The sequence below is a fragment of the Mastigoproctus giganteus genome, chromosome 1 (assembly GCF_048544385.1).
Source record: "Mastigoproctus giganteus isolate SK-2022 chromosome 1, ASM4854438v1, whole genome shotgun sequence".
Lineage (NCBI taxonomy): Eukaryota > Metazoa > Arthropoda > Arachnida > Uropygi > Thelyphonidae > Mastigoproctus > Mastigoproctus giganteus.
This window is the reverse complement of record NC_143575.1, coordinates 133,407,878-133,426,939: the sequence shown is the minus strand read 5'-3', so window position 1 is coordinate 133,426,939 and position 19,062 is coordinate 133,407,878. Positions and strand designations below refer to the sequence as shown.

The 19,062-nt window shown below is 38.3% G+C and overlaps 1 protein-coding gene across 2 annotated transcripts in view; it reads left to right on the top strand.

Annotated features, from left to right (window-relative positions):
* Positions 1–13,795, top strand: part of LOC150091146 (uncharacterized) — a 208,199-nt gene extending 194,404 nt beyond the window's left edge. For both annotated transcript variants that reach the window (XM_090382221.1, XM_090382214.1), the window contains exon 6: positions 13,666–13,795. In XM_090382221.1, coding sequence (XP_090238347.1) covers positions 13,666–13,682 — 17 coding nt within the window. In that variant the 3' untranslated portion in view covers positions 13,683–13,795. The remainder of the gene's footprint in view (positions 1–13,665) is intronic.
* The last annotated feature ends 5,267 nt before the right edge of the window (positions 13,796–19,062 follow it).

The window sequence follows — 19,062 nt, the reverse complement described above, 5'->3', positions numbered from 1 at the left end:
ATTTTTAGAAGTTTTTATTGCGATATAGTAATAAATGGGATGGTTATAAATTGTCTGGTGAAATAGAATCCCAATAAGTACAAACTAGTCTATAATTCTAAGAGTGCAAAAAAAAAAAAAAAAAAGGGCAGAAATTCTCTGTGCATGTTAAGACCTGAAGGAAACAGATAAATCATATTAGTCCACTGCATATAAATGATATAATTGTTGATGACCCTGAATAAATTGCTGGTAATGATCCTGTAAAAATTGCTAATAAACATTTTGCACCTTCATTCACACATCAAAAGTTTTTAGAAATGTTAGCAGAAGTCTATCTAATACTGATTGAGAGTTATATGATTTTATAATAACAAAAAGTAAGGTGCAAGAGAAACTACTAAGAGAAGCTAAATGCCAACAAAGTGCCCAAGGACAATGGAATCTGGCCAGTTAAAAGAATGTGCAGAAGATTAATCCTTAACCATCATAATGAGAGTATCCTTAGATTCAAGAGAAGTACCTGAAGATTGGAGATATACAGCTATATCATTATTCAGAAAAGTGGTTCAAAGGGTGAAGTAGATAACTACTACAGACCTGTAAATTAATTCTTCAAATAAGGGAGGTCATGCCTGACCAATCTGATCAGCTACTATGAGGTGATTATAAAGGAACTGGATGCAAAGAATGATTTTGGTATCGTATTAGATTTCAGTAAAGCCTGTACTGTACCATATACAATTGTTGTATAAATTAAAGCAATATGGCATTAGGGGCAAGTTATGGCTATGGATAAAGGGATGGTTAAATGTAGTAGGCAAAGAGTGGTTATAATGGCCATTGCTCTTCGTGGACTGACATGATGAGTGGGTTGCAATCAGGAATTGTGTTTGGCCCTTTAGTGATTTTAACATTTATTAATGGTAATGATATAGTTATTTCAAGTTTGATGTCTAAGTTTGCTGATGATACAAAGGTGAGCACATGGTTAATATTTATCTAAATCAGGATCTAGATAAACTTAGCAGATAGGCTGGAAAATGACAATTGGGGTTTAACAGTAATGATCACAAGGTTGCTGCACTTGAGGAGCAGTAATCCCAGAATAACATACCACTTGTATAGCACCACTCAAGTAGTTGAAAAGGAAAAAGACCTAAGGGTAATTGTACATTCTGGCATGAAATTCTGTGAGCAGCAAACAGGCTGTTAGAACGGCCACATGAGATTCCTTCAATAATATACGGAAATTTTTCCTGTTTCCAGGGACAAAGCAGTGATGATTATCTCATTGCATGTGGCAATGGTCAGGCCACATGCAAATGCTGCACACTGGTTTGGAAACCTAATTTTAGGAAGTGCATAGATCTGTTGGAAATGTTAGAGGAAGTGCAATCAGATTAGTTGAGAACACTAAAGGATATTATTACCAAGACTGTAGTGATGCTGCTGGTCCTACACACATTAGCATCACTGATTCCAGCCACAGCCTCAATTCCAGGCTACTGCCATAGGAATCCAGCTTGTTTGCTGTGAACTGCAATCCATGGAAACTTGGACAGTGGGATCCTGGTGATTGAGGGGGCCCCAGCTTTAACACACCACTTTAACCCCTGCTTTGGCAAGATAAGTGGTCCTGGGATGGGTTGCTCAGGATATGGCATTAAGGGGGGGGGGATTTACCTGAAAGGGTCAACTGTGTCAATGCCATGCTCCTACCCTCATAACCAAAATAAAAAAAAACTCCATGAAACCTGGTAATATAAACTCTTCTTCTGGGAGCGCCAACACACTCCCTACCAGAAAATTTTGATTTTGAGCCAAATAATGTCACCTCAGCAAAAAGACAGAAAAAAGAGGTTTTATTAGGTCCAACACTTCATTACCTGGTAATACATTCTACAAGTGAGAAGCCTGTAGGGAAAATGTCACCCTTATTTATCTAGAAGAGTTTGGAAGGATTGGAAAGCTCTCCTAAATCAGTCAAATGGCTCCTCTCAGGTGACATCTTTGTAGAGACCAGAAGTGACAAACATTCAGAAAATCTGCTCAAAGCCACATGTACTGGGGGAATGCAAATAATAGTTAACCTTAAGAAGACACCAAATTCATCCTGAGGTGTCCTCTCAGAATAGGATCTCCTTGAAGTGTCTAAATAGGAAATCTGTTCTGAATGAAAATCTCAAGGAGTGACAGCTACAAAATGAATATTTGTGCACATAGATGGGAATCTTGTTCCCACTAGAAACATCATCTCTACATTTATTCACCAATGTCTCCTAATGAGATCAAAGATGTCTATTATCCAGTGTGTCCATATGTTCTTTTGAGGTGCCTTAAGTGCCAGAAATGTGGAGCCCTTGCATGCACTCCGTAGCACACGCTTCTTGATTAGACCGGGGTTCGAGCCCGTCACCACCAAATACGGAGGATGCGGAAAGGTCAGGGAATGACCACCGCATATCTCCCGAGCAATATGGCCTTAGTTGCTAATGCTCCTAAAAACCAAATAACAAAAATAACCCTTGCATGCACTCAATTTGCATGCTGCAAAAGATAACAAAATAACATTATATTCAGTTACAAAACCCACCTGCATTAACTACCAAGGAGAGCACCCTGCATACTCACAACAAATATCACAAGTATGCCAGAAGTGGAAAGAAGAAAAAGAAATTCAAAGATTTAAGGCAGAGCTGAACATATACCAGGAAGCAAGAAAAGTAGTGAAATCAGTCATTTTGGTTTGAGTTCCATTGGAACTCAAACCAAAATGACTGTCCCACCTAAAAAAAAGTGATTTATTCCCATTGCATACTACTTACTAAGCCTGCAAAAACCTGCACAGGACCAGTCAGCTGCCACTCCCATATTTGTACCTTCTAATGCTCCACCAGTTACAAAACAAAGTGGCAGTGAAAAACCAAAAAAACTTGAATTGCCACATTAAACACAAGAAAAAAAGGAAAAAATGGAAATCTCATAACTCCCTCACCTCATGTTGCAGTGAGGGAGATATGAGACGATTGTCTTGGAATTCTTTGCATGGGAAGAAATAGACAGGACAGTTACATCTCCAAAAACGATAAATCCAAGGCTGAAAGAAACAGGCTTTCAGCATTTTGGAAGCCAATTGATGGATCCACCAAGCTCAAATAATGGTTAAGTTCCTATATTGGAACCATCGTGGATTCCAGAAAAATACTGACAAAATTGAGGCCCTTCTGCAAAGCATGAACCTGTTTGTTTTTTATTTACAGAGACATACGTGAAGGCAAATGAAAACCTTTTCTGGCATAATATTACAATCACACATAAGAATAGATATGGGGATGGGCCTGCCCATGGAGGAGTTACTATCCTTGTGGGCAACCAGACTCCATTTAAACTATACTACTTACCACCAACTTAGAAGCAGAGCAACTCACTTTACAGTAGGGGTTTTTAATAACAGTCTGCTCGATCTGTTTGCCACCTCGGACTAACATCCTCCAGACAGACCTTGATGATCTTATTTTGCAGTTGACTTCCCCCATCTTACTTCTCTGGGATTTCAATGGACATAGTGTCACAAGGCTGAAATTAATGGAAGAGGATGTGTCATAGAGCATATGCTCACTGATAATGACCTCTCCCTTCTAAATGTGGGAACTAACACCTTTTTCCATATGCCTAACCCATATATTTTCTGCCATTGATCTTTCTGTTTGCTTCCCTTCTCTCCTTCCTTCACTTACTTGGGAAGTGGAGGAGAACCTGAATGGAAGTGAACCTGAATGGAATGGAACCTGAACCCAGCAGTAATTACCCTACATAGTGGGAGACTATGTCTACCTTATTGATACCATCATGGTGGAAGATTGAAATACAATGTCAAAAGCCTATCAATGATACAGTGATGTACATCACAGAAAATATTGTTCATGCAGCTGCAATTGTCATTCTGAAAACATCTACCTGATTTCCACTACCTTCCAAATCATGGTAGATTGTATATAAACAAAAAAAAAGGCTTGGAGGATATTCTAAAGATATCTTATCTTGGCTTATCTAATAGCCTTTAAGCATGCAAAAGCGAAAGCATGCTACATTTGCCATCAGGGTCAAAAGGAATAGTGTATCCAGTCAAACAGCACTAAGGTAGTCTGGAATAAAATCCAGAGAATGAAGGGAAAATACACATTTCACCCTTCATCAATCCTAGAATATAATGTATGCAATATTGCAGTTGAATAATCTGCAGAGATGTTAGAAAATGTAAGCATTTTCTAACATCTCTGCAATATCATCTTATTTCCCAGAGTTCCTAATCCTGAACACAAAAATGAAAAAGAGGCACTTAATTTCATATCAAAGATCCTTTATCCCTACAACAGGCTGTTTGCTCTACGGGAACTAAAAAGAGCTCTAACCTGATCACTAAGTCAAGTGATGTTGGACAAAATGGCATTCATTATGAAATGATTAAATACCTTTCTCAGAAATCTATAGATGACCTGCTCTTCTGTATAACAGAATCTATATCAAAGAGAAGTTTCTGGATGCAGTTTCCTGGTGCAAGGCATCTGTTCTTGCTTTTGCTAAGCCTGAAAAGGATCCTAAAATTCTTACTGACTATCGACCTATCATTCTGACTAGCTGTTTGTGCAGAATCCCAGTGCTCATCTTATATGGTATTTAGAATCAAATGACATGCTCTCCTGCATGCACTGTGACCTCCAAAAAAACAAATATAAAAAAAAAAAAACAAAGTCCAAGTTCACTCTGGACTTTGGGATATCTATAATTAAACTACAGGTGTCCCAAAACTAGTATGCCCATTTGTTTTAAACATTGTGAAAGAACATGTGATACAAGGCAAATTACTATGATTATTGAAATTAAACACTTTGGAGATTTATTATGAAATATTACATTAGGCAGATGCCTACCTCTTTGATCTCTCTCTCTCTCTCTCTCTCTCTCTCTCTCCCCCCCCCCCACTGTTGTACTTGGAACACTACACTTGCCATCACTTTCTCAAAAGGTTCTACTGACAATTCCTGAATTAGCATTAGTAGAGGCATATGATGCAAGAAAGCAAGCTTGTGCAGCATCAGCCAAAAAAAAATAAATAAACACTCCCATTTCACCCCTCCATTCTTTCCAAATACCTGTCCAGCTCACAGCCTTAAATTTATTTAGGCTATCAACTTCCACAACAAAGGATGGAAGTCAGTTCCACCAACCAACTACCTGCTTGCTGGCCAAAGGCAAACTTCCGCACATCTGTCCTACATCTGTCTTTCCTCAATTTGAATTTATGCCCTCTCAGGTGATTATTCTGAGCAAGAGAAGAATTCCATCAGCATTGAGCATTGATTATGTTCTGAATGTTTTCCTTAAGAGCCGTAATTGTTCTCAGTTTGTTAAAGTACACTCTGTACTTGAGAAAACCCCAAAAGAAATAATCTGGGATTGTGAGTTCAGGAGATCTCAGAGCCCAAACAAAGTTTTCCAATCATGAAATCAAATGATTTGGGAACATTTCTCTAGGCAATGCCATTGTTTCTCCTGATGCAATGTGATAGAGCAATGTGACTCATTGCTCTATCTTGCTGGAACCTTATTTCCTTCCTTCCTTCTTGTTTTCATCTTCCAGTTACAGCTGCAGAAAAGTTATTAGCATTTGGCAATATTGGCCAGTAACAGTAACAGCATTTCTTCATCATTTTCAAAAAAGATGGATCCAATCACACAGTCACTCACACATCATGAAGTGGCCTTGGCTTAGCTTCTTGTGGTTGTTTTTTTTCCCAAAAATGGCAGTTTTGTTTGTTTACAAACCCACTTAAATGGAAATGAGCCCCATCAGTCATCAATAGTTTTTTGAAAAATCTGGTTTTTCTTCTGCTAGGGTCAGGAACTCATATGCAAACTGTAACTTTTTTGTATCATTAGTAGGCAGTAATTGCTGGAATAATTGAATCTTGTATGGATATGAGTGTATGTCTTTTGTTAAAATTCTGTGCAAAGATGATCTGGGTATGGAAATTTTTTGAGAATGATGTCGTATTGATTTCTGTGGATTGTTTAATATTGATCTAAGGGCTGCTTCGATTTTTATTTCATTATGTGAAAATCATGGATGTCCAGAGCGTGTTTGTCATCTACTTTTCCACAAGCACAAAACAGATCATCACAAAACATCTGACACAGTCATATTTACTGAGGGCTGATGACCCTCCTGTGTGTGAGTCCTGTGACACAGTTTTATCCATGAAACATATTTTAATAGAATGTCCAGATTTTAATGATATGCATTTTACTACTTTTACCCACCTGACTGAGCTGTATACACTCAGTCAAATTTTATCAGACAATGACAAAGTGTCAGCTGTTTTTAAATTTTTACAAACTGTTAATATTTACCAATATATATAATGTTGAGCATTTATTTTTAGTCACTATGCTTTATTGCATTTTATGTATTTACCATTTTTGATTTGTAACCTTTCTGTAAAGTTACAATATAACTTTTATTCATTTGTATTTTTATGGCGTAGTCATGGCGCACCATAGCCTTAGTCACTTTTGCACCAATAAAATTGAAATCCATCCATCACATTAGCCAGAAATGGTGTACTTTGATGGCTGGATCCCATCCATTATCAGGCTATCCATAGTGCTACTGACACATTTCAAACATTTTCTGTCCAGAGCCTATGCATGAACCACCATTATCACTTCAATGGAAATAGTTGTCTCTGAAGTACACTTTAAAATGAAATCCCTGTCAGACCATCCTATATGGTGCTATTCCAAGATTTAGACATCATGGTAGACAAGGTTGCCAAAACACCAAAGCATACCTTTCCACCTTGGCATTCTCTTGTTCTAGCATGCAGCCTTTCCTTTTAAGAACTGGGTAAAGTCTGATGCTCCATCATCTGTCTGCCTCAGCTGTATTCAGCACACCAAGCTGAATGCTCTGACTTCTTGCCAGTTTACACAGACAGCTTGCAATCGGAATCAATCATCTTCTGTCATCAATCAATCATCATCTATATCCAAGCAGATTCTCCAGGGATGCAGCATGTACACTGCAGAGCTGCACACTCTAGAAATTAGCCATAGAGCACATCAGAACTTGCCAACACCAACGATTTATTATATATTTCAATTCTTTAAGCATATTACAGGCTTTACTGGTGTTGAGATACAATTCTCGTCCATTTCCTGTCTTGAATTCAGCAGAAAATACATTCTCTCTATGAACATAAATTTGATTTCTGCTTCTGCTAGATTTTTAGCCACATTGTGAATAAGGGAAATGATTTGGCTGATACTGCAGCCAAATCAGCAATTCCCACAAATAATCATGGCCTGTCAGGTCCCCTATATAGACTACAGGCAAATAATATACAAAATACACTCCCAGTGGCAGTATTCGTGGAATAGACAGACTACATATAAATACATATAATAGACAGACTACAGATAAAGCCTGTAATTGAACCAGTCTAGACTGTGCAGGATTTGTAAAGAGGAAGGTGGTCATGCAAACAAGTCATGTTTGCAGAGCCAAACATGACCAACTTCAACTTGCAATCATTTTACTGCTTTTAACCATCTGACTTTTTTTTCTGACAGTAACAGTGTGTCAGTGTTTTTAAATTCTTATACTTATTAATTTATATGCATATATATATATATATATATATATATATATATATGGCATACTGCATATATTTTTAATCCATATACCATCTTTTACTTTCTACTTATATAACCTCTTGATAAGGTAATCTCTTTCACCAGTTAGCAGAACTTATTTTTAACATTTTATAACCTTGTCTTGGTGCATAATAGACTTTGTTGCTAATGCATCAAATTAGCTGTAGAGATTTTAACTGTAAACCTGAACTTGAACTTGTGATTCTGTAAATTGCAATCTCTGGAAACTAGACATCTGCATGGTGACCAATGAATTGTGTAAAGCTTTAAAAGAGTTAAGTAAACTAAATAAATAAGATCTTTATTGTAAGGTTCACTGGTACACACAGGTACCATGACTCTACAATACCCTTCATGGCATCATGCCAGGGGTTAACAAGCAGCAGAGATAACCTCGCAGGGAATATAAAGGTTAAATTATAGCCAGATTATGTATATATATATATAAATAAAAAAAGGTTCTCATTAGCAGATAATATTGACTTGGAAGGAAAACTAATACAAAATATAAATAACTAAAACAATACAAATTTCGATAACAAAAGATAGTTTCCTTGAGTCTGGTTTTCTGTGAGATTCTTGCCCAGCTGTAACGATGTTAGATCAGTTGGTAGTTGTGGAGACCACGTGCCAATCTAGGATGAGCCATCTATACTTTTTATCATCTATGATTTTAAACAAGTCGGCATCTAGGGATTGAACCAGATGGAGCTTCTGATAAGGAAGGAACCGATCTTTAAAATGTAACCTCAAACGAAGAGCAAGAAGCTTGGGAGGGGAGCAAAAAGCTGGTTGGGGATCCGCCAGCACACAGTGTCCCAAATGTTGGGTGCTGAAACTCTTCCTGCAATCATTTTTACAGTGAAGATGAGCCTTCTCTCGTGCATTAATGCTGAAAACCTGGTTAACTTCAGCGCTTTGGCCATTGGTTGTGTGTTGCTGTGGTGGGAGATGACGCTTCCAGGTTGCTCACTTCAGGAGCCAGTATTCTGTGGCTTTTAATGATTTCATTGTGGTGTTTGCAGCCGAGCCCCACAACTCTACTCCATATAGAATGCCTCCGAAAATCATCATCCTGATGTACATTTTTACCAGGTTTATGTTTTGAACGTGTAGCAAGTGCTGCTTGGCAACCCACCATTTCTTGTTGAATTTAGCACAGTTCTTCTATATATAATTGATTCTTCTATATATAAATATTGATGGCATCTGTACACACAAGGGAATATGAATTTAAATTTAGAATAATATCTATATAGGTTTAGGCCTAAATGGATGTCAGATGAACTAATGAGACATATGGCAGAGAAGAAAAATGCATGAGATACATATAAATTAACACGTGACACAGAAGCCTATGATAGATAGGCTTGTTGATCTGTAACCAAGTTACAAAGAAGGTTGGCCAGGTGAAGGCAGATTACAAGAAATCTTTGGCAAGGGATGCAAAGAAAAACAGCAAACAGTTATTTACTTATGTAAACTCTAGAAGGAAGGGGATGAATCAGATTGGTCCACTAGATATCAATGGGTCAACTGTTGATGATGCTGCTCAGGTAGCTAACAAACAAAATCAATATTTTGCATCGACATTCACACATGAGGAGTTATTCAGCGAGGGGAATGCCAGAGGTGTATTCAACTCTGGCAGTAAGCTAGATAATCTTGTAATAACTGAGAGTAAAGTGGAGGGAAAATTGTTGAAGTTAAACACAAGAAAGGCACCTGGAGTGGATGGGGATCTATCCAGTTATATTAAAGGAGGCAGCAAAGGAAGTAAGCAAACCCTTAGCCATAATTATGAGAGCTTCCTTGGACTCAGGGGAGGTACCCATAGACTGGAGATGTGCAAATGTGACCCCAATTCACAAAGGAGGATCAAAGGCTGACACAAGTAATTATAGACCTGTGAGTTTAACTTCTGTTCCAGGAAAATTAATGGAGGCACTGGTTAAAGTAGCAAAGCAGGATCATCTAGACAAGACTTCAGTTATAGCTCAGACACAGCATGGTTTTGTTAAGAAGTCTTGCCTGACCAATTTGATTGGATACTGTGATGCAGTCACAAAAGAACTGGATGCAGGGAATAACTTAGATATTATATACTTGGATCTTAGAAAGGCTTTTGATACTGTTGCACATGGAAGACTGCTGCACAAATTGGAGCAGTGTGGCATTGGAGGCAAATTGGAGAAGACAGAGAGTGGTAATCAATGGACACTGCTCATTGTGGACTAATGTTATTAGTGGAGTCCCTCAGGGTTCAGTGTTGGGTCCATTATTGTTTCCTGTATTTATAAATAATATTGATGATGGTATATCAAGCTTTGTGTCAAAGTTTGCAGACAATACAAAGGTTCGCAGGGTTGTTAAGGACACTACTGATGCTATGCTCTGCAACAGGATCTGGAAAGGTTGAGCAGATGGGCTGAGAGGTGGCAAATGAAGTTTAACATTGACATATGTAAAGTACTACATATGGGAAACAGCAACCCCAGAGCAACGTATCAACTTTGTGGTACTACACTGACAGTGGTAGAGAATGAAAAGGACCTGGGGGTAATTGTGCAGGCAGATATGAAGTTTTCTGAGCAGTGCAGACGGGCTGCAAGAGTAGCTCATGGTGTCTTGTCAATGATATACAGGAATTTTTCTAGCAGGGATAAGGAGGTGATTATTCCCTTGTATAAGGCAATGGTCAGGCCACACCTTGAGTTCTGTATACAGGTCTGGAGGCCTCATTTCAAGAAGGATGTAGAGCTGCTGGAACGAGTACAGAGAAGGGCAACAAGATTAGTGAATGGAACAAAGGGTTGCTCTTACGAAGAAAGGCTCAAGTTTTGCAAATTACAGTGTCTGGAGACTAGGCACCGGCGAGGTGATCTGATAGAGGTGTATAAAGCCTTGAATGGTTTGAGCATGCTCAATGCTGATGGGATTCTTCCTCTTGCTCAGAATAATCACCTGAGAGGGCATAAATTCAAATTGAGGAAAGACAGATGTAGGATAGATGTGCGGAAATTTGCCTTTAGCCAGCGGGTATTTGGTTGGTGGAACGGACTTCCATCCCTTGTTGTGGAAGTTGATAGCATAAATAAATTTAAGGCTCAGCTGGACAGGTATTTCGAACGAACGGAGGGGTGAAGTGGAAGTTTTTTTTTTTTTTTTTTTGGCTGATGCTGCATAAGCTTGCTTTCTTGCATCATATGCCTCTACTAATGCTAATGTGGAAGCCATTATCTTTACTCTGTCAGTGTGAACCGATTGGGCTGGAAGTGGTCTCAAATTGAAAATATTTCTTCCTAGGTGTGCACAAAGTTGTTAAAATCAAAAAATTCCGAATATTTTTATTTTACGGAATGGGCCAGTTTTGTAGTTCAACATTCACTTCATAGATGACATGTAGTTCAACATTCACTTCAACATCCAGCCACATGATATTAACTGTTAAACAAACAGTTGTCTAAGTTGATAAGGCATTTTTTTCTGATTAACAATTTGCATGTTTGCACAATCGTATCCTTTGTTCCGAAAAAATAAAATAATAAAATAAATAAAAAATAATAATAATAAAACTCTGCTACCAATTGCAAAATTCTCTATTAGCACTGTCTACCTTAAAAGAAAGAACAAATCGGGATTCCATCACAACTCACTATATGTCCCCACATTGCGCACACAAATTCATACACTCATTGCCATTGCTTACGTTTAATACATTTAGAACTCATCATTTTATCATTATCTTTATCAACTTTTGAGTCTGTCTTTTGTTTTGAGGTTATTTAAGGTTTTAGGATTTAGGAGTATGTCACGGTCAAATTTCTACTCTGACTGGCTGCGTTGAACATACCTTGCGACAAAGGAGACACATGCCTTTTCGTGTTTCTGCAAATGTATTGATACTACATGGGTACTACATTTCCTTAGGACAGCTAGAGAAAAACTCTGCTACCAATTGCGAAATTTTTGCAATGGTACTGCTAGTAATATGTCTAATATGGCTGCAGAATAGAAGTGCAGAAATTTGCATTCAGCCAGAGTAATCAATTGTTGGAGTAAACTTCCACCTAATGTTTTGGAGGTGGGTATTTTGAATAACTTAAAGTAGTTTGGACAACTTATTGGAAAAAATTGGGAAATTAAGTGTTGTTTTTTTCTTTTTTATTTTGGCTGGTGCTGTGTAAGCTTTGCTTTCTTGCATCATGTGGCAGACTTAATTTTTCAACTGATTAAAACTAAATTATTTGCTCAAACAGACATCTTAGAGATTTTTGTATCAAATTTGACTTGACATGACATGAATATCATGTCATGTAGCTAGTAGGGTAGTGCATGGTTGTGGAATTTTAATTGTTTTAAATAAGTAGCTCAAAGGTTTTAATCACATAGCTTAGCATTTTTTTTTTGTTTTAGCTAAGAAATTTTATTTCTAGTAAGGCTATATTTCTAGTAAGACTAATTTAAAACTCTATGAACATAACAGTATGGCATAATACATATAACGTAAACTTGATAGCATAAAATGTAGTATTGCAATAAAGTATCTATCATTTTAGTGCAGTATTCTCAAGTTAAATTGAATTTGAATGCAAATTATGCCTCAGACTAGAAAAGTGGAGTTTCTCCTCCACTTTTCTCTGTTATTACAAAATTATTTAGCACCCTGTTAGAGTTTGGTAAGTTTCCAGCCTCCACTTCCCTACAGAATTTCTTCGTAGGGAAGTGGAGTGAATGTAGATGCAAAATATTCATTCAGTTTGTCAGCTACCTGAGCAGGATTATCGATATCAAGTGGACCAATCTGATTCATCTCCTTCCTTCTAGGGTTTACATAAGTAAAGAATCCTTGGCTGGTTTTCTTTGCATCCTTTGCCAAAGATTTCTTGTAATTAGCCTTCACTGCCTAATCTCCTTTGTGACATGATTACAGACTGACTTATTTCTACCATAGGCTTCTGTGTCACCTGGTAATTTATATATATCCCATGTATTTTTCTGTGCATGCTGTACTCCCCAAATTCCAATTCTGCATTCCTCATATCTGTGTGACATCACGTCTCTAATATACCTACAATATTCACTTTGATGTCTTGACCAACACTTCAAATTCATCAAATTTATTTACTATATTCCTAGCACTGGTGTACATGCAAGTATATGGCGCCTCCATAGCCAGGTGGGAAGGAGCAGCAGTGCGTAGCACATGCTTCTTGATTAGACCGGGGTTCGAGCCCGTCACCACCAAATACGGAGGATGCAGAAAGGTCAAGGGAATGACCACCGCATATTCCCGGAGCAATATGGCCTTAGTTGCTAATGCTCCTAAAAACCAAATAACAAACAAACAAACAAACAACATGCAAGTATACATGCACCCATTCTTTCTCTTAGTTACCCTAACACAACCCATATATATACTTGTTCCTTGATGACTGTTAGCGGTTCTCGAAATCCCCCGCAACCTGCTTTCCAGGCTGCTGTTCCAATTGAAGCAGTGCAAGAATCACTTTCACCTCTGCCTGCAGCTGCTGTTAATCTATTAGTCTGTGAAACCTCCCAATTAATACTTATAGTAAGACCCCTCTTTCTATTAGTATTAATACAAGTATTATCCTGAAATGGTGACTGATCAAACACCCAGCATATTTTATATAATATTATACTCTAAACATAATATGGAGTACAATATTGATACCAAGATAACATGAGGTTGCCCTTTAAGTCATATACTGTGGTATTCTACAGATATCACAGTATGTTACTTAAAATTGTAGTTAAAATTTAATGACAATTTTAACTACACATGTTTCTTAAAATTTTAGTTAATTTCCTACTTTTGAAATTTTAAGTTCTTGTAACATAAGTCTTATTTTGCCAACAGTTCTGTAAAGTTCAGAAACTGTTCTGAAAATGTATAGAAGAGACAATTCTACATTTTTTTTCTTCTTTATCATTTTAATATAGGTAACACACAGTTATGACTATGGATGCTGCCAGAAGGGACAAAAAGAAGCACAGATCTTGAACCAAGAAAAATGTCACCAGCATTTCTATGTATATGTTTGTTATCTAAAATAAATTATTTCAAAAATGCTATGAGAATTTTTATAAAGCTATTTCTGAGGTTTAAAAGAAAAGCAATATAATCGTAATGGGCTTGCTGAAAAGTAATAGGCCTTTTCTTTTTTTTTCTCCAAAATCATTTTGGAAAAAAATCATTTTGGAGTTTATGCTAAAAACAATGAAACAATTAAACTTCTGTGAAACAAAACTATTTCTGTCTGACCCCGTAAATAAAGTTGCATATAACTTGTTATAACATGCAAATCAAACAACTAAATACGCACAGCCTGTTTTTGTAACCTCAGTACCTTGTGTTTATCACCCACCTCCAAATTCAGGATAGCCAATATAAAAATATTACACAGACGCTGTTTGAAAGATTTTTTTGAGGTGGAGAGGAACAGGAAGAGTGGCAATAAAACAAAGTTGAGCTAAAGTGTCTAAGTAGTTGAATGTGATTCATGCTAGATGACCATTATCTGGCTGCATAAGACATCATTGAGACATGACAGGGCACCGACTTGCAGGATCTACAGGGAAGCTTGTATCCAGGCATACTATCAACAGAAAGCTTTGAGAGAGAGAGAGAGAGAGAGAGAGAGAGAGAGAGAGAGAGAGAGAGAGAGAGAGAGAGAGAGAGGTCTTCATACAATACCAGTTTTGTTCCTTTGACCCAGACCACAAAAGAGGCTGTTTGAATTGGTGATTACACCATGTTGATGTTTCTAGAACCAGGAGCAATATACCAAGCACCTCTTCAGTGATCAGTCAACATAATCTTCAGTTGGATATTCGATAGATTTTAATCTGGAGTGTATGGGAAACTAGATTCCATTCTGTTAATATCATGGAAGGAGGATGTTTAGAGGGAGAAGGGGTTTAATGTGTGAGCTGGAATCACTATCAGTGGCTGTACAGATCTCTGTTACCATGAGGCACTCTCATGACTTTATGGTATTAAAATGAAATCTTTGATACTTATATTTGCACTTTTTCAGAACCAATTGGTCCAAACTTCCTTTTAAAGGACAATAACAAATGGCCTTGGAGCTCTCCTCTAATTACTCTCTCCAATACTCTTATATGGGGAGCGTAACCAGAATGGAATTGCCAGTCAAATCTAGTGAATTTGTATAACCAAAGTGCAATTAGGTTTGATTATACTGACACCACAGGTTTTAATGCTACATTAGTCAGTGTGGGAATAACAGCAGTATGTTGTCAGTGCAATTAAATTCATTATGGCTAAATTAATCTTTGGCAGAGAGCAGATTTTTTTTTTTTTTATGCCAAGAAACTAGCTATTTTAATCCCACAAAGAAGGCATATTGACCATTGAATACAGATACCTTATAGCTTTACCTTCCTCTGTGAACATTCTAAAGAAAGAATTAACAAAAAAAAAAAAAAAAATGGAGTAATCTAGTTTTGTATGGTATACAACTTTTTCACTTATCAGCATCCATCCATCATGGAACAAAAACTGTGTGTGGCAATGATTGTAGAATAAGTACTGTTTGTTGCTAGGCTAAACATGTCAGCATTAAAGACGGCAGACATGACAAATTGGTACACAAGCTGCATAGCAGAATATCAGGAATAGCAATTGACCAAGCTGTCCAACAGTACATTGATAAGATGAACACTTGGTAACAATTTTTCAAAAAGCTTCTGCATTTCTTAGTGTTTCTTTGTAAATTTAGGTATTGCCAATTGCTAATATGACCTTACTTTTTGCATAGCATCAATAATTGCCCAGAAATGAAACAAAACTAAATATGCAATACTATTTTTTATCAGATTAATTAAAAATGTTTAATTTCTTTATAAAATGTAGTATTAAACTGTGATTATGAGTAAACAACAAGCTAAAAAGATTGCAAATTAAAAGGTAGAAACCCTCCACAAGTTAATGAACAAAAATTCTTTAAAAATGTACATCGATGAGCCAAAACATTATGACCACCTACCTGATATGTTGGTCCTCCACATGCAGCCAAAACAGCTCGTACCCAGTGAGACATGGACGCTACGAGATTTCTAAATGCCTTGTGGTATCTGGTACCAACACGTAACCCACAGATCCTTTAACTCCTGTAAGGACAATGGTTGAGATGCTGCAGATCGGAGTTCCTGTTCCAACACAAACCACAGATGCCCGATGAGATTGATGTCTGGGGAATTTGGACACCAAGGCAATACCTGGAAGTCCTCATGTTTTGCGAACCAGTCTCGAACAATCTGGTGGTGTTGCATGCCGCATTATCCTGCTGCTAAAAGACTGCACTGCCAGAAGGGAAGACCTTTGCCATGAAAGAATGTACCTGGTCAGCAATGATGTTTAGGTAAGTGGTAGAAGTCAGAGTGCCCAACACATGGATGACTGGACCCACAGTATCCCAGCAGAACATTGCCCAAAGCATGACAGTGCCGCCACTGGCTAGCTTTCGTCCCAGTGCATCCAGGTGGCATCACTTCCCCAACGCACACGTACCCAGCCATCCAAATGGTGCAACAGGAAACATGATTCAATGGACCCTGCTGAAAATGGGGCAGCTATGCAGCCCCATTTTCAGCAGGGTTCGATGTACTGTGTATTGTGACACATTACTCCCATCACCAGCATTCCAATTACTGGCTAGTTACGCAACAGGCGCCCTTCTGTTGCCACGTACCATCCAGGAAAGCCTTTGCTCACCTCGAGCATTGATGAGCTGTGGTCGTCCAACACCTCGCCGGCAGTTCTTGGGTTTTCCTTCCTCAGATTACTTTCAGTAAGTACTAAACACAGCTGACTGTAAGCACCCCACCAGCCATGCCATTTCTGATATGCTCTGACCCAGTCGTCTGGCCATTACAATTTGGCCTTTGTCAAACTCACTTAAATCCGCTGCCTTTTGCATCTGAAGAACAAGAGTAACACTGATTGTCGATCAGTTCGGCCCTGGAAAGATTGTGCAAGGCTCAAGGGATAGAATTTTTTTCAGCCTGGACTGTACTTGTTAACAGGAGAGATTGCTTCTACAGGGATGGGATACACTTAAATAGAAAGGGTGCAAGAATATTTGCTGATGCTATCGAGGCAGTGTTAGGTGGGTCGGAAAACTGCTAGCTTGGGGGGAGACAAAGACCAATAGATTAACAGTAGCCACTGGCAGAGGTGAAAGAGATTCTTGCACTGCTTCTATTAGAATGAGCAGAAACCTGAAAAACAAGATGCATGGTATTTCAGAGACTGCTGGGAGCCATTGCGGTACAAGAAAACACATGGGTTGTGTTAGGGTAGCTAAGAATAGAAACAGGTGCAGGTATACTTGCGTGTACACCAATGCTAGGAGTTTAGTAAATAAATTTGATGAATTTGAGGTATTGCTCAAAACATCAAAGGCAGATATTGTTGGGATATCAGAGACGTGGTGTCACACAGATATAAGGGATGCAGAACTGCAATTTGGGGAGTACAACGTCTACAGAAAGGATAGACAGGATAGGAAGGGGGGAGGGGTTATGCTATTAGTTAAGAAACACATAAAAACCAAGGAAGTGAAGCCAGTCGACATCGCTGGACAGTGCAGTGTTGAGTCAGTTTGGTGTGACATAAGCATTGGGAGATCAAAATTGAGAGTAGGAGTGTGCTATAGGCCTAATGACTCTGATGAGTATAATACGGAACTGTACAGGGAAATAGAGTGGGCCAGTAAATCAGAGAGTCTTATAATGGGAGATTTTAATTTCCCAGATATTGACTGGAATTTGGGGGCTGGTTACTCACACACTAGCAGGGCTTTTGTGGATTTATTGGATGATTGTTTTCTACATCAGCATGTTCGAGAGGCAACTAGAGGGAGTAATACTCTTGATTTGATTATCAGCAGTGATTCTTCATGCATTAAGAATCTGCAGATAAATGAACCACTAGGTGGCAGTGATCACAGTGTGCTGAAGTGGGATTTACTCAAAGAGGTAACTACCATTAGGGATAAAGGGAAGGGTTATTGCTTCCGTAAAGTCGACTACGATGGACTGAGACAGTATTTAAATTCTATACAGTGGGACCAACTGATGATGTTACCAACAGCAAATTCAAAATGAGAAGCATTCAAAGAACTTATCTTGGAAGCTACTAGGCTTTACATACCAACTAAGAAATATTGTTCAAGGTTTAGGCCAAAATGGATGTCAGATGAACTAATGAGGCATATGGCAGAGAAGAAAAATGCATGGGATACTTACAAATTAACACATGACACAGAAGCCTATGATAGATACAAGTTGATATGCAACCAAGTTACAAAGGAGATTAGGCAAGCGAAGGCAGATTACGAGAAATCCTTGGCAAGGGATGCAAAGAAAAACAGCAAAGAGTTCTTTACTTATGCAAACTCTAGAAGGAAGGGAATGAATCAGATTGGTACACTTGATATTGATGGGTCAACTGTTGATGATCCTGCTCAGGTAGCTAACAAACTAAATGAATATTTTGCATCGACATTCACACATGAGGAGTTATTCAGTGAGGGGAATGCCAGAGGTGTATTCAACTCTAGCAGTAAGCTACAGAATCTTGAAATAACTGGGAGTGAAGTGGAGGAGAAATTGTTGAAGATAAACACAAGAAAGGCACCCGGGTGGATGGGATCTATCCAGTTATATTAAAGGAGGCAGCAAAGAAAGTAAGCAAACCCTTAGCCATAATTATGAGAGCTTCCTTGGACACAGGGGAGGTACCCGTAGACTGCAAATGTGACCCCAATTTACAAAGGAGGATCAAAGGCTGACACAAGTAATTATAGACCTGTGAGCTTAACTTCTGTTCCAGGAAAATTAATCGAGGCACTGGTTAAAGAAGCACTGCAGGATCATTTAGACCGGACTTCAGTTATAGCTCCGACACAGCATGGTTTTGTTAAGGGGAAGTCTTGCCTGACCAATTTGATTGGATACTATGATGCAGTCACAAAAGAACTGGATGCAGGGAATAGCTTTGATATTATATACTTGGATCTTAGAAAGGCTTTTGATACTGTTGCACATGGAAGACTGCTACACAAATTGGAGCAGTGTGACATTGGAGGCAAATTGCTGCTATGGATAAAGGGGTGGTTGAGGGGGAGAAGACAGAGTGGTAATCAATGGACACTGCTCATCGTGGACTAATGTTATTAGTGGAGTCCCTCAGGGCTCAGTGTTGGATCCATTATTGTTTTCTGTATTTATAAATGATATTGATGATGGTATATCAAGCTTAATGTCCAAGTTTGCAGACGATACAAAGGTTGGCAGGGTTGTCAAGGACAC